The sequence below is a fragment of the Chiloscyllium plagiosum genome, chromosome 36 (assembly GCF_004010195.1).
Source record: "Chiloscyllium plagiosum isolate BGI_BamShark_2017 chromosome 36, ASM401019v2, whole genome shotgun sequence".
NCBI lineage: Eukaryota > Metazoa > Chordata > Chondrichthyes > Orectolobiformes > Hemiscylliidae > Chiloscyllium > Chiloscyllium plagiosum.
The window spans coordinates 26,753,456-26,777,645 of NC_057745.1; the positions used below are offsets into that span (position 1 = coordinate 26,753,456).

The 24,190-nt window shown below is 43.3% G+C and overlaps 1 protein-coding gene across 2 annotated transcripts in view; it reads left to right on the top strand.

The window, feature by feature from the left end:
• The window catches only part of fkbp16 (FKBP prolyl isomerase 16), a 161,831-nt gene extending 140,256 nt beyond the window's left edge, over positions 1-21,575 (top strand). Inside the window, exons 5-7 of one of the 2 annotated variants that reach the window (XM_043677564.1) lie at positions 6,699-6,799; positions 16,238-16,315; positions 21,399-21,575. In XM_043677564.1, the coding sequence (XP_043533499.1) occupies positions 6,699-6,799; positions 16,238-16,315; positions 21,399-21,524 (305 nt within the window). In that variant the 3' untranslated portion in view covers positions 21,525-21,575. Of the gene's footprint in view, positions 1-6,698; positions 6,872-16,237; positions 16,316-21,398 lie in introns of both variants that reach the window. The other variant, XM_043677563.1, reaches the window with a different exon arrangement.
• The last annotated feature ends 2,615 nt before the right edge of the window (positions 21,576-24,190 follow it).

Sequence of the window (24,190 nt, forward strand, 5' to 3'; positions counted from 1 at the left end):
GCCCCCCCCCCATACAGAGCACAGTGAGCATACCCCCATACAGAGCACAGTGGGCCCACCCCCATACAGACCACAGTGGGCCCACCCCCTCATACAGAGCACAGTGAGCTCACCCACATTCTGAGCAACAGGATCCAGTGTTGATTTGCCAAACAACCTCTTGCCATGGTTAAGGCACATAGAGGTGTCTGAGTCTAACTTGGCAGAAGGCAGCATTCACATCTGGACTTCTGAGCATATCTAGAATCACTCTCCTCCGATGTGGGCACCTGCTGACTTTACATTAACAGAGCCTGAAATAATTCCACAATGACCAGTATCCCATCATCAAGTCACCCTTTATTTTCACATGGAGAGTCCATGACACTGACCCAGCTCCCTCAGAGCCAACTCTCGGAGTGAACAGAACCTCTGACACTCCTGTCTGTTTTTTCCCCTTTTTTCCTCATACTACCACCTAACAGCGATAGCGCTTATTTTTCCCCAGTACCCATATCGTGTGTGTGTGTGCAGGTGTAGGACACAGCGAAAAACAACAAGTACATAAATCTTTATTTATATTCCACCACCAGGGAGAATGGAAACACTCATGTGGGCCAGTGGCAAACAGAACTCTTCTCAACAAAGAGCAATTCTGCGTGATCGAAAAGTGAAAAGGGAGGGCAGGAACTAAATCAAAATAGAGTTGGAGGGGGAACTAAAACAGTCCACACCTCATGGTGCCCACTTCTCCCTGAAAACCTCGAGTGTATTGGTAGACACTGAGTGCTCCTTCTCTAGGGACACCTGGGCTTACTCCTGTTTATTTTTTTTTAATCTTTATTCAGTTTCCACCTCCAGGAAGAAAAGAGACACACAAGTGGCCAGTGACACTTACTCCTGTTTATATCTGTCAGCCAGGGACCCCTGATTAGACCAGATTAACAGCCGCAAACACATATTCTATGGGGTCGACCTGGCTGACCTTGTTACAATCACTGCAGAAATAAAATCAGGGGAGCGTGGATGAGATTATTAAACCTGCAGTCCCTTGCAAATGCCAACAGTGCCTGATTAGGCTGTTCATCTCTCTATGTTTCACTTGATAAATACTTAGAGCTTATATAACTTTAATGCTTTTTCCCCTTTCATATTGTTCTTAGCTGTTACTTGTCAGCACAGGGAAAGTAACTGTGGGAAAGTTAATCGTGAGTAGTTTTTGTTGGAAGAGTTTAAGTTCGTCCACCTTTGAGGTGATATTGAAGCCTGTTAACTAGTCTGACAACCTCAGTGAGGCATTTCTGTTTTCTATGGCCCCCTGCCCATTATGTGTGACTGATGTGTTTAACTTGTTGCAGCTACTGCTGACTGATTCAATCAGAGGAGATATGGAACCGTTATTATAAAGACAAATGAATGATGAGGCCTAGCAAAAATCTCACGTGTATGTTGGTGGATTTTGTTCCCAATATTCCCTTTCAGATATTTTTATTCAAACTGTTATGACACATGCCTGGACATGAATTAATTAATGAATTTGCTTTATTATCACATGTACTCGAATTAGTACAGTGAAAAGTTTACAAGTTGCCACTTATGGCATCAGCTTAGGTAGAAGATACTTAGGTACAAGATACTAAATTATTTGGTATAAATTAGAAAAAAAAGGAGTCTCAGATAATAATAAAAGGAAAAACTTTAAAAATGATACTCAGTTACAGTCCTTCCACTCCAGTCTGTGCACCTCGCCTCCAGCCCACACTAGGCCAAATCTCCAGACCACACTGGGCTTTGAAACTTGAGGCCTCACCTCCTCGTGACAATCTCCAGTCCCCTGTTTCCAGCCCAGGGACTTGCCTCCAGTCCAGAGGCTCACCTCCAGTCCAGAGACTTCCCTCCAATTCACACCAGGGATACGCCTCCTCTCAATGGCCTCCAGTCCCCCACCTCCATCCCGGGGACTTGCCTCTAGTCCAGGGACTCACCTCCAGTCCAGGGACTTGTTTCCAATTCATACCAGGGATGCACCTCCCCGCAACAGCCTCCAGTCTACATGCCCACCTGACCTCTATTCCCAACTGATTCCATCCTGGTAAGTTTAGAAAGTTTAAAGAACATGTGGGAGTCGAACCCAGATCTTCTGGCCCAGAGGTAGGGGCACTGCAAGAGCTCAATAGTTATTTTTACCCTGTGCTAAAGTTCGTATTAATGATACTTACATAGACCTTGCAAATCTGGATGCAACTGGGAAATAAATTTGCCAGGATTCAAACTGAGTTTTCCCAGCTGCTGGACTCAGCTGTTCCAAGGCTTCAGAGATCATTAACTGTCATTCCTCACATCCCATCTTCACTCAACACTGAATGCTGTTAACCATTGCCAGGGTAGATCAGGTCCTTCAGAACTGACAACATCATTTCCACTGCTATTTTATGTAATTCATTGGAAGGAGTGTAGGAATCTGCTGAATGGATGGAATTGAAAAGGCAGAGATTGAGGAGTTCTGGGAGTGATTAATAAACTTTACACAGAATTTGGGAATGGTTACAGCGTAAAATGAGGTCATTTGGCCATCATGCCTCCACCAGCTCTTCAAAGGAGCACCATAACAATTAGAAAGCACATTTGGGTCAGCATGGACAAGATGGGCTGAACAGCCACCTTCTGTGCTGTATCATTTCGATGGTTCTATCATGTAGTGACAATCTTCTACCTTTTCCCCATCCCCTTGTACTCTATTTCCATCCAAATAATTATCCAATGCACTCTTGAATGCCTCAATTGACAGTTACCATTGCAGGAAAGAACTTATAAAAGAAACATCACCCACTGAGCAGACTTAAACAGAAAACGGTGGAAATGATCAGTCAGTCAGGTAGAGAAAAGTAGATCATCCAAATCTTCCAGTCTATGGATTTTCAAAATATAAGTAAGTTGGGAGAAGCCCATCAGGACCTTGGGGATATCCTGACACACGGAGAAATGAAGTTGCCTGGGAAGTTTTAACTGACTTCCAGTACCCAGAATTCTTCTAATACTGAGCCCAAGCTGAAGACTTGGGTCAGGCACGCAGCTGGATATTTATCTAGGAGGGGGCGCACTGGTTTATACTTAACTCCATGGTTAGCCAGTGTTACTAAACAGAGCAGCAAACCAAGAACGTTGTCCTGACAACCCTTAGACCCATCAAACTCCGACCTGCCTGGCTACAACATCCTCCCCCCTCCAACATCTGACGACTCCTTTGGCCTGACCCAAACACCCACTGACTGACTACCCTATTCCACCCACCCAACTAACCCAGCGACCCGACTCATCCCAAACCCAGCCCCACTGTGCCACACACTCATGCATTCAACCACTCACCTTTGTTGTTCAAGGGTGTAAGGGTGTGAAAAGGTTAACATGAGGAGTGCCTGAAGCATGACCCAGTATGATAATGCAATTCAGACTTGGTGGGAGTTCAGCTAAGGATCGCGAAGGAGCAAATCTTAATATCCAGATCAGGAAAGGTTGAAGAGTAAGAGGCAACTTAACTGAAATATGTAAGATACCAAGAGGTCTTTATACAATAAATGTAGAAAGAATTCTTGTGGAAGAATCTAGAACCAGGAGTCATAGTTTAAAAATAAGACGGTTGTGCTATCAGCTTTGGAGTGATATCCTTTTTAGGAACTTAACATATAAATAAGCCAAGTACCCAGATGTTGTCACAGACTACAATCCCTCTGCACTGTAGTACCTAGGGCACAAGCTGTGTCTGGAGATTACTCTGTGTTATATATATTAGTTTAGCTGTAATTAAAACCACCAGAGATCCTCCACATTCCTCATTTGTATGACAGACCATCAAAATGACATATGGACTCTTTGACTTCCATATGTGTTAATTTTACAATGCCTATCTGAATATAACTGCTGTTACCCAAAGCTTATGTGCTTTCGCTTGTAGCATTCAAGAGATGTCTTTGGAAAAAAATACATTCTATTATCAATTTTGGAGTGATGTCCCTTTGAAAGATCAACTTGGAAATGCTTCAAATACCCAGATGTTGTCACATGACGACAGGACGTAGGATCGCTGCACTGCAGCATTAAAGGCACAAGCCATGGCTATGGATTCTCTACCGTATGCATTAGTTTAAAATAAGACCACCAGAGATCTTCAATTAAACAGAATCCATGTACAGTACACTTTTTAACATCCAGCACCTATGGGACCAGGAGTGTACCAATTGCTCAAATATTGTAGAGAATCAAGAGATCCACATATCAATGTAAAAACACACACCAAATAATAGAAATGTAATGCAGGGGATTCAAACATCACTTCACCCACAGCATAAATAAAACTTAGCATCAGAGTCTTCGCACTCACACCCTCAACTGGCTACTCAAACATTGTGGTAGATCATTGACTCGAAATCGAATCAGCTGTTGACATTTCGTGTGGCCATTTGATTGAACAACACATTGCAGTAAATACATTTTAGAAACTGTAATAATTGGGCAGAATAATACAGTAAATCTTGTGGTATTTGAGGTTATTATAATTATTAAATATGTTGATTCATTAGGTGCCAGTTAAAACAAACTTTGCTTCACCTCATTTATGTTACACAATGCAATCAATTTGTTAAAACACACAAGTGTTATCCATTTAAGACAGAGATGAGGGGAAATATTTTCTCACAGAAAGTTGAGGTTTTTAAGCTCACTTTCCCCAAAGCTGGTGGAAGCAGTGGTTTTGAATATATTTAAGACAGAATCGAATGGATTCTTGCTAAGAAAGGGAGTGAAAGGTTTCCCAAGTAGGTGAGAATATGGCGCAGTCAGATGAGTTTGTATTCTTAATGCTGAGGAGTCTTGCTGAATCTGCAGTGTGTTACTCTGATATTACATACTCAAGCTGCATAAAGATTTGCTAAACATACAGCCAGAAAGTGCTTTTGGTTCTGATCAACAAGTCGTGAGGGAGAGGCACTCAAACTTTGGAAGTGGTGAGAAACAGTGGTTTCCCCCTAAGACTGGAACACTTCAGCTGTGAAGTGGGATCATTAAGAAACCCTTGACTGTACTTAAAATACTATGTGGAATAGAAAAAGGTAATCCTGAGCTAATCCTAATCCTAGACAAGACTGCAACACAAAGGGACATGAATACAAACTAGTAAAATGATACTACGGGATAGAAAATGAATTGCAATTACGTGGCACTTTTAAGTCCATGAGACACCCAAATCTAATGAATACGTTTGAAAAGTAGTTAGGATTGGTATGTGGTCAATCATTGCAGTTATCTGCACACAATTGTGAGAGAAATGACAAACTAAATTGGTTTTGGTGATGTTGCTTTCCAGGATAAATTTTGATCACATCACCCGGTGAACTGTATTGCTTTTCATATGATTTAAATGATCTTTAACAGCTATTTAAACATAACCAACGGTTTAATGTATTGTCAAAGAATCAGCACCTCTGATCATCCAGCATTCTGTATGATGCAGACATGTCAGCCTTCAGTACATGTTTTAGATCTGCAATGTTTTAACATGAATCCATGGGTGGTAAGGGTACTACCACTGCACCAAGGTGATACTTGGAGCTGAATCTTCCCAGTTCTGGTGACACAGGGTTGGAGAAGGCTGTCATGACCAGGGAGGAGCCACTCTAGGATAGTTCTACAATGTGTTACTGCCTCCAGGTCAGGCAACAAACTGGGTTCTGCCCACTCAACAGATATAGACAATTGTGGCAAATGAGACCCTGCTTAGGGACCATGACATCAGCGTTCATTCAATTTTGGATAGGTCCGCTGACTCATATGGAGGCCACCAGCTCTAATGAGGCAGACCAGGGCCATTGGAGGCAAAGACTCCATGTCTTAATGACACAGCCAGAGGAGGAAAGTGCATAACCTCCTGTCTCTGTAATTTCGCCTCCATTCCCAATGGCGCTTTTGGCTTCAGATCTCTTTATTTGATGATATGAATGCAGATAGATGAGAGCATTGCATACTGAGACACCATCACAGCCTCTTACCTGCCTCAGCAGTACCTACTTCTCCTGATGGGTCCTGGCATCAATGCAAGCTTCTTGCATTCCAAGTCTGGGGCCACAATTAGGCAGCCTTCAGACTGTGACATGGGGTACAGGGGTGATGTGAGTGAGCCCAGGACTCCCACATGAACCCAACAACGGATCCTGAAAATTGAAAACTTGATTTCAGACAACATTTCAGAAAGAGAAAGTAGAAAAGCCACACAACTTACAGAAATTTGGGGGAGGGGGGGGTGGGAGGAAGAAAAGCAACATTGCTTCTACTGAACTCTAATTAGCAGAACTGAGAAATGACAAATGGAAATCCCACGACACACTGCTATTACAATATGACATAGACAGCTTCAATTTTAAATGTGCCCATAGGAAATTAGGATGGGAAAAGCTGACACAAAAATCTGACAGAAACCATTACAATAGAAAACACAGTTTGTTAACTACAGAGTGCCATAGGTCTGAGTAGCAGCAAGCCAGAAGGAAAGAAAACAGCAATAGTTGAAAATAAATGTAATGGTCGCACTGAACCTCCATTTGGAGGTATACAAATCCAGTCGGATATCAGATTTGCACATTTTACTGGCTTTTCCTTATGGGACACATCACTATGACGCTTCTTTCTATTTCTAGTCTTTTAATATCTCTGCTGTTTTCAAATTTCAGCTAATCCCAGCGCTCAGGAAGCAGAAGAATTGCAGGAAGACGGACTGAAGTGTCTGAACAACTTGGCGGCTGCTCAGCTGAAGTTGGATCTCCGAGATGAGGTGATTGCTTCCAGTAACGCTGTGCTGCAGCTGGACCCCAATCATGTGAAAGCTTTGTTCAGGAAAGGAAAAGTTGAGTATCGACAACTCCCCACCAGCATTTCCTTACCGCGTGTATTCACTTTGTGTGGGTTTTCCCATTTGCGTGAAGCTCTTTCATCCCTTCATTTGTCAATGAATTCCACCTGGAGTCACATGTAAGCAGACCAGGTAAGGATGACAGATTTCCTTCCCCAAAAAAATATTAGTGAGCTAGATGGGTTTTCCCAACAATCAGCAATGGTTTCAAGACCATCATTGGTCTTTTCATTCCAGATTTGTTTTCATTGAATCCAAATTCCAACATCTGCCATGCGAGATTTGAACATTCCTGATGAAGGGCTTTTGCCCGAAATGTCGATTTTCCTGCTCCTCGGAAGCTGCCTGACCTGCTGTGCTTTTCCAGCACCACCCTAATCTTGACTACATGTGACTCCAGACCAACAACAATATGAGTAGTTCTTAAACTGCCCTCTAGGCAATTAGGTTGGACAATAAGTTCTGGTCCAGCCAGCAGCATCCTTGTGAATGAATTAAAAAAGACTCTATTGAGACTGGTATCCTGTCACCAACTCACCCTTTATTAACATGCAGAGAATCCTTAACATTGATCTAGCTCCCTCAGAACCAGCTCTCACAGTGAACAGAGCTGAAAATGTGTTGCTGGAAAAGCGCAGCAGGTCAGGCAGCATCCAGGGAACAGGAGAATCGACGTTTCGGGCATAAGCCCTTCTTCAGGAATGCCTTTCCTGAAGAAGGGCTTATGCCCGAAACGTCGATTCTCCTGTTCCCTGGATGTTGCCTGACATGCTGCGCTTTTCCAGCAACACATTTTCAGCTCTGATCTCCAGCATCTGCAGACCTCACTTTCTTCTCACAGTGAACAGTACCTCTGACACTCCTGTTTATATCTGTCAGCCAGGATTCCCTAATTGGATCAGGTCAACAGTCCCAGTCAGGGAACTCATATTCGAGACAAAAATAGAAATTGCTGGAAAAGCTCAGCAGGTGTGGCAGCATCTGTGGAGAGAAGTCAGAGTTAACGTTTTCGGGCTGAGTGATCCTTCCTCAGTTCTATGAGGCCCACCTGGCTGACCTCACTACAGAAGGTTAACCCATCTATTTGAATGAATCAGTTCTCCACTAGTTAGGGAATCATAGATCAGCTACATCACAGGAGACGGCTATTCAGTCCTCTGCATCTGTGCAAGCTCTCTGTAATTATATCTCAGCTAGTCCCACTCCCCTGCCTTTAATCCTGGCAGAAAGGAAGGGGTTAGGAACATCATACCAACATATTTGGCATTTGCACTTCTATTCACCCAGTCTAGCATCAGGCAATGAGTAAGAGTTAAGAATGAACCACTGTTTGAGAAAATATGCTGTCTTTTTGGACTCACTTCAGGTTTAGAGGCATCAAAGCCTCATCTGAACTAACGGGTTCTCATCTATTCTTATCAAACCACAACCATGTTGGGTGATTCCCTTCACTTGTAATTTCAAGCACTGTCCCCAGGATTGATGGAGAACTAAATGGATTTTGTTTGTACGTGCGCAGATGTTTCATGCTTAGAGATCACTTGCCATTATCACTTTCCAGAGAAAGCTTAACGTGCCATCCCTAAACTAAAAAATAGTGGAGTAAGCACTGTTTGCTGCCATTTAGCTGGCTTAAAATGGGCATAAAATGTTCAATTTCAGACACCAACTTGCCGCATTCCAAGGAATAATATTTTGCCAGATGTTAACCTGAATTAAGTTGAAATTAACTTAAATAAAGTTATGTTCCTTGCAAATATCAACAGACAGTGAATGAAAGAAACATAGAGAATCCTGGAGAAACTCAGCATCTGTAGATAGAGAAACAAAGTTAATGTTTCAAGTTTTGTATATCTTTCTCTGCAGATGCTGCCAGGCCTGCTGAGTTTCTCCAATGTTCTCTGTTTCAGATTTCCAGAATCCACAGTATTTTGCCTTAACAGAGGGCTAATGCCTGTTCTAGGTGACCTCACAATAGCAGACATTGGGGCTACCCAGCTCGTGTTTCTTTCAGCATCCAGCTCTATGTACGTGCGCAGATGTTTCATGCTTAGAGATCACTTGCCATTATCACTTTCCAGAGAAAGCTTAACGTGCCATCCCTAAACTAAAATAGCAGATATTGGGGCTACCCAGCTCGTGTTTCTTTCAGCATCCAGCTCTATGGCCTAAGTAAGGTCCGCCAACTAGAGATACTTTCCTGAATAAAACCTGATCCCACTGCCACTGTCCTAATCCCATCTCCAAACTGCCGGGAGGCAGGTGGCTTTTTGGCCTTTGATAAAAAGTCATTTGTTGCTGCAGGCTCTCCAGCTACTAGTTTAGGCAGATGTGATCCAAGGCCTGAGGCCTAATTTAACCACAAGTTTCCTGGTTTGTGTGTGCTGAATGTGGGCACTGTATCAATTCATTGACATGGTCACCAAGCATTTATTGCCTGAGACTTCATAGAAACCCATCTCTCTCATTTCAAACAATCTTCACAGGTATCTGGGCATTAGAATTGTAGGATCGGAAATGACAATTTAGCAAGATGTTAGGACCAAGAATCTTCCAAACGAAGGATGCTTGCCAGGCTTTTCGACGTGTGACTCTTTTTTCCACACAATGTGGTTGAAATATTGAATACACAATTTTCCATTGGTCAGTGTAATAACAAAGTAATCCATATGACCTCTCTCCAATTCAAACATGAAGGGAAAAGGATCAGAAGCTGAATTTCCTTGCTTTCTGAAGAAACTTTAATCCCAAAGTAAAAATCTTCTCTATGCATGTTGGATATTCATATCTTTAGACAAAAATGCAAGTCAATTTATATCACGTGTTAACTTTCCTACCAGACCTCTCTCTTCTAATTTATAATTTGTTTTCCACAAGTGTAAAGCCCTCTCAGCTTTAAGGACAGAACATTGAACGCTGAATGTTAATCAGAAACTTGCTGTTTGTGTTTGATGAGATTACAGAAACAATATTTTTCAGTTTCAAAAGCCAAGCAGCTGGCTACACCTCATCTCTGCAGTAAGTACACTTGCCTAAAGAGAACATGTGAAAGAGTGTTAGGTCCTAATAGGTATCTCCAAACACATTTCTCTGAAACAAAATCAGTGTTTACTGTGGAAATGGACATGGAAGATATAGAATCTAGGGAAATAGATGGTGACATCTTGAAAAATGTCCATATTACAGAGGAAGTGCTGGATGTCTTGAAACACATAAAAGTGGATAAATCCCCAAGACCTGATCAGGTGTACTTAATTACTCTGGGGAAGCTAGGGAAGTGATTTCTGGGCCTCTTACTGAGATATTCGTATCATTGATAGTCACAGGTGAGGTGCCAGAAAACTGGAGGTTGGCAATTGTGGTGCCACTACTTAAGAAGGGTGGTAAAGACAAGCCAAGGAACTATATAAAAGGTAAAATCAATGACTGCAGATGCTGTAGACCAGTGAGCCTGATCTCGGTGGTGGGCAAATTGTTGGAGGGAATCCTGAGGGATAGGATTTACATGTATTTGGAAAGGCAAGGACTGATTAGGGATAGTCAACATGGCTTTGTGTGTGGGAAATCATGTCTCACAAACTTGATTGAGTTTTTTGAAAAAGTAATAAAGAGGAATCATGAAGGCAGAGCAGTAGATGTGATCTATGTGGACTTCAGTGAGGTGTTCGACAAGGTTCCCCATGGGAGACTTATTACAAGGTAATATCTCATGGAATACAGGGAGAACTAGCCATTTGGATGCAGAACTGGCTCAAAGACAGAGGGTGGAGGGTTGTTTTTCAGACTGGAGGCCTGTGACCAGTGGAGTGCCACAAGGATCGGTGCTGGGTCCTCTACTTTTTGTCATTTACATAAATGATTTGGATGCGAGCATAAAAGGTACAGTTAGTAAGTTTGTATACGACACCAAAATTGGAGGTGTAGTGGACAGCGAAGAGGCTTACCTCAGATTACAATGGGATCTTGACCAGATGGGCCAATGGGCTGAGAAGTGGTAGATGGAGTTTAATTTAGATAAATGCGAGGTGCTGCATTTTGGGAAAGCAAATCTTAGCAGGACTTATACATATAATGGGAAGGTCCTCGGGAGTGTTGCTGAACCTTGGAGTGCTGAACCTTGGAGACCTTGGAGTGCAGATTCATAGCTCCTTGAAAGTGGAGTCGCAGGTAGATAGGATAGTGAAGATGGCTTTTGGTACGCTTTCCTTTATTGGTCAGAGTATTGAGTACAGGAGTTGGGAGGTCATGTTACGGCTGTACAGGACATTGGTTAGGCCACTGTTGGAATATTGCGTGCAATTCTGGTCTCCTTCCTGTTGGAAAGATGTTGTGAAACTTGAAAGGGTTCAGAAAAGATTTACAAGGATGTTGCCAGGGTTGGAGGATTTGAGCTATAGGGAGAGGTAAATCAATTGGGGCTGTTTTATCTGGAGCATTCTAGGCTGCGGGGTGACCTTATAGAGGTTTACAAAATTATGAGGAGCATGGACAGAGTTAATAGACAAGGTCTCTTCCGTGGGATGGGGAGTCCAGAACTAGAGGGCATAGGTTTAGGGTGAGAGGGGAAAGATATAAAAGAGACCTAAGGGGCAACTTTTTCACACAGAGGGTGGTACGTGTATAGAATGAGCTGCCAGAGAAAGTGGTGGAGGCTGGTACAATTGCAACATTTAAGAGGCATTTGGATGGGTATATGAATAGGAAGGGTTTGGAGGGATATGGGCCGGGTGCTGGCAGGTGGGACTAGATTGGGTTGGGATACCTGGTCAGCATGGATGAATTGGACGGAAGGATTTGTTTCCATGTTGTACATCTCTATGATTCTATGACTCTAAAAGCAGAAATTATTGGAAAGGCACAACAGGTCTGGCAGCATCTGTGGAGGGAAATCAGAGTTCACGCATCAGCTTCAAACATAAGAACTAGGAACAGGGGTAGGCCATCTGACCCATCGATCCTGCTCCACCATTCAATAAGATCGTGGCTGATCTTTTCATGGACTCAGGTCCACTTACCTGTCCGCATCTATTACCCTCCCCGCTTCCACCTGATGTATTCCCTTCATACATTTATATGTTTTTATGGGTTCAGTGACCCTTCCTCAGAACTGACGGTGGGTAGGAAAGAAGTTTTTTTATGCAGAAGATAGGAAGGGAGTAAAGACTAAATGATAGATTAGAAATAGAACCTAAAGAGAGAGAAGAACAGTTGACAGGGAAAGGTGTGGATAATGGTCAGCCTGGGAGAATGAACAGCTGGTAGTGGATTGTCCACAAATGCTGCCAGACCTACTGAGCTTTTCCAGCAATTTCTGTTTTTGTTTCTGATTTCCAGCAACTGCAGTTCTTTTAGTTTTTATTTTGTACATTTCTCTGAAATCTGAGCACAATACCCTCCTCCCCCTCCCCGTAAAACCAAATCAATGCATCATGCCTTGTGTTAAACCTTAAATTTGATCGGACGGATGTTCCTGTCCCTATCCAGTGCACATTAGCTGACATATTAACCATTCCTAATTCTCTGTTGCCTGGAGTTCCGTTTCCATGTGGAGTCAATGCCAGGGTACATCAGTTTAAAATGCCATATGGTTGGGAGGCAGATTGCGGCTTATTGGGCTGTTTATCCCTCAATCTCAGTCTCTTATCTTTCACTTTATGAGCATTTGGACAAATTGATTTGTTTTTGATGAGTTACTTTTCTCCTATGTTAATCAAAAACAGATGGTGTCTTAGTTCCAAGCTAACTGCGCTGACAGTTCTTTAATAATTTACAGACTTGAATCCATGGCCATCTGACACAAAAATAGAACCATTGACCCTGTGAGGTTGTCTGAAGGAGGGTTAGAGTCCCAGTAAGCACAACCTACAAGGATTTTTAGCCATGGCTTGACATCAGTTATTTTGGCAGGAGGTCATAACTTCACTTGCTCTGTTGTGGCACTGTGATCCACAATAACAAACAAAAAAAACTTGGAAACTTTCTCTTGGGAACTCAATGACCCTCTGGATTCAATATCGAGTTCAACAATTTTAGGGCTTGAGCTTCTCCCATGTCCTTACCCACCCCTCCAACACCAGGCCTTGTTATCACATGGTCTGCTATTATACACAACCCATTGTTTGTCACTAATTGTCCCCATTCATCCTCGTAGCCAGGAACTTGTCTCACTTCCACCTTTGGTGATTTGCTGTATTCACCCGAACATGATTTGATAACATTTACACATTGATTCTGGATGTGGAGGACCTTTTGGCCCATCTTCTGACACCCACACAGCATCACTCTATAGTCCTTCAGCCCCTATCGTTTATTTAGTCTTTCTCCTCCAAGACCGTATTTGTACCTTCATTCCAAGTGTTGATCGTTTTTGTCTAAAGATTTCCTAATGTGGCCCTACATTTGCCTTTCACTAGATTGCCCTTGTACCCCTATTCCCCATACTTAGAGTTTAATATTAACTTTCTGAATGTGCCTTTTTCTGACATTCAGCCTTTTGGATCTGCTGTGTGCAGATATATCTTGACTGATCTCTATCCCAATCCTACTTAGTCCATCCTTTCTCCTCATCCCTTATTTTCTTGCCCTCAGGTTACCTCCAGTATTTCCCGAATTCTGAGCGAGAGAGTGCCAAATCTACTCTGCTTCTTATGTAAAGATGCACGCTTTCATTCGGTCAGAAAAGATTAGTTCTAAGTTTGAGATGATCATAGACTCTCTCCAAAGCAAAAGGAGGCCATTGAGTCTACATTGACCCCCTGAAGAGCATCCCACCCTGATCTTGTAGCCCTGCATTCCTCATGGCCAATCCACCTAACCTGCACATTATTGGACTCTGGGTGGAAACCGGAGCACCCAGAGGAAACCCATGCAGACACGGGGAGAAGGTGCAAACTCCATGCAGACTGTTTCTCAAAACTGGAATTGAACCTGGGTCCCTGGCGCTGTGAGGCAGCCGTGAGTTCTGAGCTGATCTTTCTGGATTTCTCAGGGGGGGGTCTGGGTGGGTTGCTCTTCACGGGGTCGGTGTAGACTCGATGGACCGAATGCCTGATTCCACACTGTAGGGATTCAATGTCTGTCAATCTGCAGCCATTTGAGCACCATCCTTGAACCGTCCCTCTCTGATGCTGCTACTCTCACAGTTTTTAAGGCAAATCGCCAGCTTTGTCCAGTTTCAAACCCCTTAATCTTTTTATATAGTCTCTTGTGTGATAACTTTTTAAGGCTTTCTGAAAATCCACATTCATCACGACCATTGCAAATCCCCCCTCCAGCTAAACTGGCTCTTTTCACAAAGAACTGTATTAGTTTGGCCATATAGTCTTAGTTTCTGTAATTTTAATGATTGTCTCTTTATCTAGACATCTGGAAGATTTTATCTTTAACAGAAATGTCACTGTTTTACCCTATCACTTCTAGTGCAGGTTTTTCCTGGGTTAGCTCTGTCTCTCTTCTGAATCCAGGAACCACATTAGTCAGAGAGAACGGGAATGGTTTTGGACAGACTCCACTCACTTTAATAGACTGAATACAAAAACAGTTCAGCAAACCACATCAGTTCACAGACCAGGCAGACAGAGCCACATGGTGATGGGAAAATAATGACAGGGACAGATAGAGGATGCTACTGGGGGATTTCAGGCATAATCCTGTACATCAGACCTCAGGGTAATGGTCACTTTCCACCTTGAACTTGTATTTTCCGGAAGTGACAGAGCAGCAGTAAGTACAACACTGCTCTTCCTAAGGGCATGGTGGCACAGTGGTTAGCACTGTTGCCTCACAGCGCCAGAGACCCGGGTTCAATTCCCGCCTCAGGCGACTGACTGTGTGGAGTTTGCACATTCTCCCCGTGTCTGCGTGGGTTTCCTCCGGGTGCTCCGGTTTCCTCCCACAGTCCAAAAATGTGCAGGCCAGGTGAATTGGCCATGCTAAATTGCCCGTAGTGTTAGGTGCATTAGTCAGGGGTAAATATAGGGTAGGGGAATGGTCTGGGTGGGTTACTCTTCGGAGTGTTGGTATGGACTTATTGGGCCGAAGGGCCTGTTTCCATACTGTAGGGATCCTAATCTCATCTAATCCAGGAAGGGGAGTAAAGAAAGAAATCTGACACACAACCTACCCTCCCTCCAGGGTCATTCCTGACCCTGTACTCAAAATGTGAAGACAGCTGGTCCAGCTATTGGTTGACACTCACCTATTGAAACAAGAACATAGAATCCCTACACTGTGGTAGCAGGCCATTCAGCCCATCCTTGTAACCCAGCATTTTACTCATTCATGATGAGGGTGTCACTGGCTAGGCAGCATTTATTGCCCATCCCCAAGTGCTGTTAAGATTCAACCACATTGCTGTGGGTCTGGAGTCACATGCAGACTAGACCAGGTAAGGATGGCAGTTTCCTTCCCTAAGGGGCATTGGTGAACCAGATGGGTTTTTCCCAACAATGGTTATCATTAGACTCTTATATCCAGATTTCTTTATTTACTGGATTCAAATTCTAACAACTGAATTCCAACCCACAGATTAATAGTCCAGCGATAATACCACTAGGCCACTACCTCCCAACTCTCCCATGGCTAACCCACCTAACCTGCACATCGCCAGACACTATGGACATTCTAGCACAGTCAATCCACCTAACCTGCACATCTCTGGACTGTGGGAGGAAACCGGAGCACCCAGAGGAAACCCACGCAGACACGGGGAGAATGTGCAAACTCCACACAGACAGTCTCACACCACCCTGGTGCTGTGAGACTGCAGTGCTAACCACTGAGCCACCGTGCCACTCATTTCTAGATAGAACAGCTTCATAATCATTCATTACATTGCCCATTCTCCAATCCTTTGGCATACATCCATATAGCTGTGTTTTCCAGTTAGTGCTTTTCCCATTTCCCTTGAGCTGCTTGAATGTATCCCTTCGGCTCCCAGGGCTTCATTCTCCTCGACTTAAACACTTTGCGGATGAAGCTTATGTACGACGGTAAGAATTTGAAACTAAGAGTTTTGGGGAGGTGAGGATGAGGGGACGGCTGGAGAGAGGGTCATGTTGATTTGCTTCAGAGTTTGAACCAGTTACACACAAGCAATGAACCGACAGAAACACAGACTGACTGTACCAGTTAATAACCTTTCTCTCACCCCGGATTATAATCGATGTTGAGTTGTACATCACTGTGGCTCTAAAAGTCCCTTGAAGCCATTGTAAATGACTTTTTAAATTAAATTTCCACACACATTTAACCAGGCAAAATACAAACGCAGCCTGCCCATCAAAACAAACAGACCAGTAATGGTCCAATTTATTTTTGGTGAGTCAAAATGATTCATTCTGTTTTTCCAATTTGTTGCAGTTGTTATCTGAACGGGGTGACTATGAGGAAGCCATGGAGACGCTCAAGAGAGCATTGAAACTTGAACCAAGTACAAAGGTAAATAAATGCATTAAACCTCAATGTAACCTTGTACACATATACAGAAGAATGTTAGTCCCTGCCTTCAAAGAAGATTGCAGATGACATGTTTCAGGGTACAGTGCTAATCCAAACAGAAGATGTTGAGCGGGGATTGGGAATGTGTATTTGTACAATCAGATTTAATTACGTCAAAGCTCCCGGGTAATGATAATGCTTTCTTCATTGAGACTCAAATCCTCTTGAGTCTAGAGTAACTAATAAAAATCATTTGACTATCTTGGCTTGGATATTTAACTGGTCCCACAATGTTGTTGAAGTATATCTGCACTGAGCTGTGAACTTTGAGCAGTGAGCAAGCTTTACACTTTGCAAAATATCATGTTTTTGTTTCTCCCATACCGATTCAGCAACTGCATCCCACCTAAAGCAGAATGGCACAGAAGCCAAACTCTCTGGAACAAACTAAATGTGTCTATCGTTTCTGTTTCTGCACACCCACAGGGTTCTTAAGCTGAGAGAATTACTTAGACTGCCTGCACTTAACGTACAAGCTGTTATCCGCACAGAGTTCAAGATTAGCCAAAGGTCAAATTACTGAGCACTTTAATATACTCCGAGACATGTTGCTACAAATAGACATTGGAACGAGCAAAGCTAACAGAAACAGACACAAACATTAATCTATTACTTTACATTTATTTTGGATCATTGTTGAAAACATTGTAATAGAAAGGGATTATTACCAGACAGGCATTTACCAGACTGCTCCAATATTATGAAAGTCTCTATAGAGCCGCTGGCTTTATTCATTCTCTAGCAATTACATCTTTGGGTTATTGTGTTGTTTCTGCAGACTGTCTGATACCAGTCCTGCTGTGTTCTCCAGTCTGGTTTAGAAACAGTTCAGACTGAACTTAATAGAGCCCCCATTTTAACTGAACCCATCGGCTCGAAATGGGGTGAGTTCAGATTGAATACCCTTTTCACACACCAGCCAATTTTTCATCACTACGCAGTTCCTATCATTTATGAAACCACCATCAGTTACACAATTCTCACCAGTTATGCCACCCACGTAGATATTTTCAATCAACCTGTTCAGAGATATCATTTGACAGTTCTGAGGCAGCTGGAAATTGAACACAGGCCTCCTGCTTCTGAGATAGGGACACTACCACTGCACCACAAGGGTCCCTATGCCACACGCGTAGCATCCTAGGTTTAAAAGCTTTCAGCTGCTTCCTCAATAATCTTCCACATGTCAAAACTGAAGGTATTCATTGATAATTCAAGTGGATCCGAGTAACATCCAGGATTGGGCAATTGAGCATTAAGTAACATTCAATTCACACAAATGGCAGACAATGGCCACCTCCAAGAAGAAAATATCTAACTATCTTCATCGTACCCCTGCGGCATCCTTGAGTTTTCACCATCAACATTCATCATTGACCAGAAACTGCAGCTTTCTAGAAAACTACATACCTGGCTTTTAGGAAATGAAAGGGGCAGCACTGCTGCTTTACAGTGCCAGGGACCCAGGTTCAATTCCAGTTTTGGGTGACCGTCTGTGTGGAGTTTGCACGTTCTCCCAGTGTCTGTGTGGGTTTCCTCCCACAGTCCAAAGATGCCATCCTCACTTTCTCTGGCACACACGTGACTCCAGACCAACAGCAATGTGGTTGACTCTCAGCTGCCCTCTGAAATGGCCGAGCAAGCTGTTCAATTCTATAAATCACTGTCAAATCTCAATAAGGAAATGAAACCAGACAGATCACCTGGCATCGACTTAGACACTGGAAAAGACAAGGGCAGAAACATCCCTATCAACCCTGAAAGTTTGCCTCACTAATATCTAGGGGCTAGCGCTAAAATTGGGAGAGCTGTCTCACAGACGAGTCAAGCAACAGCCTGACATAGTCATACTCATGGAATCGTTCCTTACTTACAACGTCCCAGACACCACCATCACCATCGTAGGTATGTCCTGTCCCACCAGCAGGACAGACCCAGCAGAGATGGCAGCGCAATGATATACAGTCAGTGGTGGGGGGAGTTGCAATAGGAGTTCTCAACATTGACTCCAGACCTCATGAAGTCTCATGGCTTCAGGTTAAACATGGGCAGGGAAATCTCTTGCTGATTACTACATACCGTCCTCCCTCAGCCGCTTGAATCAGTACACCTCCTGAACAATACTTGGAGGAAGCACTGAGAGCAGCAAGAGTGCAGAATATACTTGGTCCCCAACGGGGTGGCTCAGCAGCAGTATTACTGAGCGAGCTGGTCAGGCCCAAAAGGACATTAGCGGCTACACTGGGTCTGCGGTAGGCGGTGGGGGCACCAACATAAGGAAAAAACATACTTGACCTCATCCTTACCAATCTGCTGGCTACAGATGCATCTCTCCATGACAGTGTCAGTAAGAGTGACCACTGCACTGTCCTTGTGGAGACAAGGTCCCACCTTCACATTGAGAATAACCTCCATCATGTTGTGTGGCACCATCACCATGCTAAATGGGACAGACTTTGAACAGATCTAGCAACTCAAGACTGGGCATCCACAAGGCGCTGTGGGCCATCAACAGCAGCAAAATTGTACTCCAGTGCAATCTGTAACCTCACAGCCTGGCATTTCCCCACACAACCATTACCATCAAGCCAGGGGATCAACCCTGGTTCAATGGAGAGTGCAGGAGGGCATGCCAGGAGCAGCACCAGACGTACCCGGTGATGCCACCAAACAGGACCACCTACATTCCAAACAGTGTAACCAGCAAGTGATAGACAGAGCTAAGCGATTCCATAACCGATGGATCAGATCTAAGCTCGGCAGCCCTGCCATATCCAGTCGTGAATGGTGGTGGACAATTAAAGAACTCACTGGAGGAGAAGCCTCCAGAAATATCCCCGTCCTCAGTGATGGAAGAGCCCAGTATATCAGTGCAAAAGATAAGGCTGAAGCTTTCACAGCGATCTTCAGCCAGGAGTGCTGAGGGGATGATCCATCTCGGCCTCTTCCAGTGGTCCCAGCGTTACAGACACCAGTCTTCAGCCAATTTGATTCACTCCACGTAATATCAAGAAATGGGTGGAGATACTGGATACCACAAAGGCTGTGGACCCTGACAACGTTCCAGCAATAGTACCAAAGACTTGTGCTCCAGAACTTGCTGCTCCCCTAGCCAAGCTGTTCCAGTTCAGTTACAACACTGACATTGACCCGACAATGTGGAAAATTGCCCAGGTATGTCCTGTACATAAAAAAGCAGGACAAATCCAACCCGGTCAGTACTGCCCCATCAGTCTACTATCGATCGCCAGTAAAGTTTTGGGAAGTTGTCATCAACAGTGCTACCAAGCAGCACCTGCTCAGCAATAAGCTGCTCAGTGATGTCCAGTGAAGACAGCTCACAATCACCTTCTCAAGGGCAACTAGGGACTGGCAATAAGTGTTGGCCCAGCCAGTGACACACACCGCCCATTAGGGGATAACAAAGAATGTAACCATTGTTGTAAATAATCAACTGGTTTAACAGTGGCCTTTGGAGAAGGCAATTAACTGTTCTCACCTGGTTTATTTTACACGTGACACCAGACCCATGCAGGTGAACCTTAAATGCCCTTTGAAATGGCCGAGCAGGCTACTCAGTTCAAGGGGCAGCTACAGATGGACAATGAATTCTGGCCTAGCCAGCAGCACTTGTGAATAAACAATAAACATTCCTGAACTGTACAAAGTATTATTACCTTATGCCTTTCCACCAGGTTACAAGGAAAGTCTTGATGTAACTTCAGTGCTGTAGCAGGAACCACAGAACCCAGGTCCTGCACTGTGTGCAGTTTATGCCAAAGATGACAATTCATTATCTGTACGAGATGAATGCTTGAAATGTTGTGAAGAAAGCTTACTGCAAAGAGAGGTAGGAAATAGAGCCAAAAACCCCAGCAGGATTATCTTAAGCAAAAATAAAATCTGCAAACAGTAATTTGGAATTCCAAACATTAAGCAGTTATAATATCCAGAGGAAGACAGATCGTATATAAAGACAATAATATATTCTCATCTTAAATAGCTTCATAAACCATGGTCTCACATTCAGATAGATGTCAGCTTCAAAGTTCCAAGACTGAAGCTTTACCCAATCTTGGTATCCTTTGTTAGAAACATGTGATTATAATTTTATTTCTTCTAACATATGTTCTGACCTTTACCGGTTGTCTTCTTACAACCAAGGCAATAGAACATGTTTGCACATTCAGTAATCTATCCACAAATGAGTTCAGTAAAAAAAAAACACAGCATCACTCTTTACAAATCACAGCATCTCTCTCTAAAACTCACAACATCTCTTTGTAAAATCAAAGTGTCTCTGTAAAAATCAGAACGCCCCTCTGTGAAACTGGATCTCAAGTAAGATTTGCCTGTGACATGGGACTTGCAGTATTACTGAGTTATTTTTGGCAGTGAATCACGTATGCATTAGTACACAGGATAATAAAACATGAACTGAGATAGTCCCATCTTTCCATAATTTTTTTCAAAGGGGAATGGAACAATTTTTCATAGCAACATGTTTGTCCCACATTTAACTGCATTCAGGCGGCCAGAGCAACTACAGTGGCTGAAGTAGATTGTTCCATAAAGCTGGGTGGTGAAAACTGCAGTAAATGACTGTGGAATGTTACTGTGAGCAGATTAAGATGGGGATTATTAAATATTTGCACTGATGGAACATCGTTCACGTCTCCAGGCAGTTCCAACATTACTGAAGCGTTGTCGAGTCACAGTTGTAATTTTCAACCACAGTGGTCAACAAATTCCCATAAAACAGCTGTGTTATCATGGCCAGCCCATTTGTTTTTTGTATTACATTAGCTGAGCAGTGAAATTTTGAAGGAAGCGAGGTAAAATTGTCCTACTCTTCTTCGAAAGAGCCCTGGGATCCTTCACATTCATTTCAGAGAGAGAATAAAGCCTCAGTTTAATGAAAAATGAAGGTGGACACTCCAATCTCTGAAATGGACCTGCAAACCCTAGAAGGAGAGAGCATACATTTAGATAGCCTGTACCCACGCGTCTTTGTTTTATTTAGGCACTCAATCCACCACACCAACAAATAGGAGGCGCTGAGCAAATACTCAAAGGAGAGGAAAATAGATTGGAGACAGAGCAATGGAATTTAACGCAGCCAAGCGTAAGTTCACAGAATTCAATCTGAGGTAACTGGAGTGTGAAGGAAACCTGGGCTTACCATTCCACTTGTAAACAGCTTGGTGACAATACTTGCTACAACACTCAGCAAGAATTATTAGTTACGGTTGCCCTCTGCTGTAGATTCAGAGAACTGCACTTCTGCAAGTCCCATGAGCACAGTCAAAAGTTAACTCGAAGCAAGAAACTCCTATTGTCAGGTAATACCATGTACTAACCAAATAAGATGGTCTCAGTACTAAATATTGCCCTTCATGCCTTTTATTTCATTATGGAGCAGATTTATTCCAGACATTTTGTAAGAAACATCACATTGAGCCCTCATGTGCATCTGAGGAGAAAAGGATTTCCAATAATACAGTAATTTACAACCAATGGAGTACTGTTGAAGTGATCATTGCTGTAATTAAAAGTTATTCAGCATCACTCCAGAATTCAGTTCGACATGGCTGATTTACAACAAAAACAGAAATTACTGGAAAAGCTCAGCAGGTCTAGCAGCATCTGTGGAGAGAGGTCAGTGTTAACGTTTGCATCCAGTGACCCTTCCTCAGAACAGAGGCTGATTTCCAGTTCATTTTCCAGCTTTTACTTCAAATCCACAGTAAAATCTTCATAATGACGCATTTCGAAGACAAGTTTATGATTACATTTGTTGCAATCATTAGCATAAACATAAATGGCATGGAAAGATACTTGAACAAAAATTCCATCAAAATTAGCAAAGTTAGTGACACCAGTATTGTGTGCTACATGGACATTATCACGAGACTCCAGGTAATAGGAACAAGTTAACACTGTGTAGCTTTACTTTCTCATCCGTGTGCTCAAAATCCCACATTGTCCGACTCTAGCTTTGTAACCTCTCCAGCTCTATAATCTTCCAAAAACTTTAGTCTTTTCACAAATTTTGTTGAGTTTTGTAAGAAAGTGAAAAGATGAGGGCAGATTCTTATCCACTCTATATTAAATCCTCATATAAGGTTGACCCAGTTAACATCGAAAACAAAATAGTGACTATATACCAGTTTAACGATGTTTGCTACAGACTTCCTCAGTGACCTTGTATGCGTTGCTCCCGATGCGGTCTCCTCTACATTGGGGAGACTGGGCGCCTCCTAGCAGAGCACTTTAGGGAACATCTCCGAGACACCCGCACCAATCAACTACACCGCCCCGTGGCCCAACATTTCAACTCCCCCTCTCACTCTGCCGAGGACATGGAGGTCCTGGGCCTCCTTCACTGCCGCTCCCTCACCACCAGATGCCTGGAGGAAGAACACCTCATCTTCCGCCTCAAAACACTTCAACCCCAGGGCATCAATGTGGACTTCAACAGTTTCCTCATTTCCCCTTCCCCCACCTCACCCTAGTTCCAAACTTCCAGCTCAGCACTGTCCCCATGACTTGTCCGGACATGTTCTACCTGCCTATCTCCTTTTCCACCTACCCACCCTCTCCTCCCTGACCTATCACCTTCATCTCCTCCCCCACTCACCTATTGTACTCTATGCTACTTTCTCCCCACCCCCACCCTCCTCTAGCTTATCTCTCCATGCTTCAGGCTCTCTGCCTTTATTCCTGATGAAGGGCTTTTGCTCGAAACATCGATTTTACTGCTCCTCGGATGCTGCCTGAACTGCTGTGCTCTTACAGCACCATTGATCCAGAATCTGGTTTCCAGCATCTGCAGTCATTGTTTTTGCCACCTTTTCCTGTCTGTCCACCCCTACACTCAGTCCCCCTGACCTTCCTCCAGCTCCTGTTCACAATCTCTCTTTGCACACCTGTAAACTGCCCCCTAACTCACCACCCGCACTTCCTATCATTTCCACCCTTTGTTCTTAGTTTTAGACTCTCAGCTGTTCTGAACCCGGACTGGTGTCCTGGGCTCCACCTAGTGGTAGTTGGTGCTTAGTGTTTGTTCACCAGCAGGTGCCACTAGGCCAGTTAAAACTTTGTCAGGTCAGTTTAATGGTAACATTTTATTTATAGCAATTAAATTATATACTATTTATTCTATATTTTAAAATGCATTTAATTTAACTGTCATTTTGTTTTAAAATGCAGGCATTTAGGAATGTACACCATTTAAATTTAAGAATATTCAGAAGTTAGTTTTCCCTGAGAAATGTCCTAAACTATCAAACTGTATTTCTTTTCTATTTAGAGATTTATTTTTATCTCAGCCAGGATAATGTCTGTGTATTGAACCTCAGGAGTTGGGAGGGATACTAAATGAATATTTTGCATCAGTTTTTATTGTGGAGGAAGAAATGGAGACTAGAGAACTCCAGGAAATAACTATTGATGTTCTGAGGATAGTGCGAGAGTTCTTAGAAAATTTAAAGATGAATAAATCTCTAGGACATGATCAAGTCTATCCCAGGACATTGTGGAAAGTTAGGGAAGAAATTGCAGGGCCCCTAGCAGAGATACTTGTATCATCTACAACCACGGGTGAGGTGCTGGAGGACTTGAGGGTGGCTAATAGAGTCATAGAGATGTACAGCATGGAAACAGACCCTTCAGTCCAACTCGTCCATGCCAAACAGATATCCTAAACTAATCTAGTCCCATTTGCCAGCACTTGTCCCACATCCCTCTAAACCCTTCCTATTCATTTACCGATTCAGATGCCTTTTAAATGTGATTGTACCAGCCTCCACCACT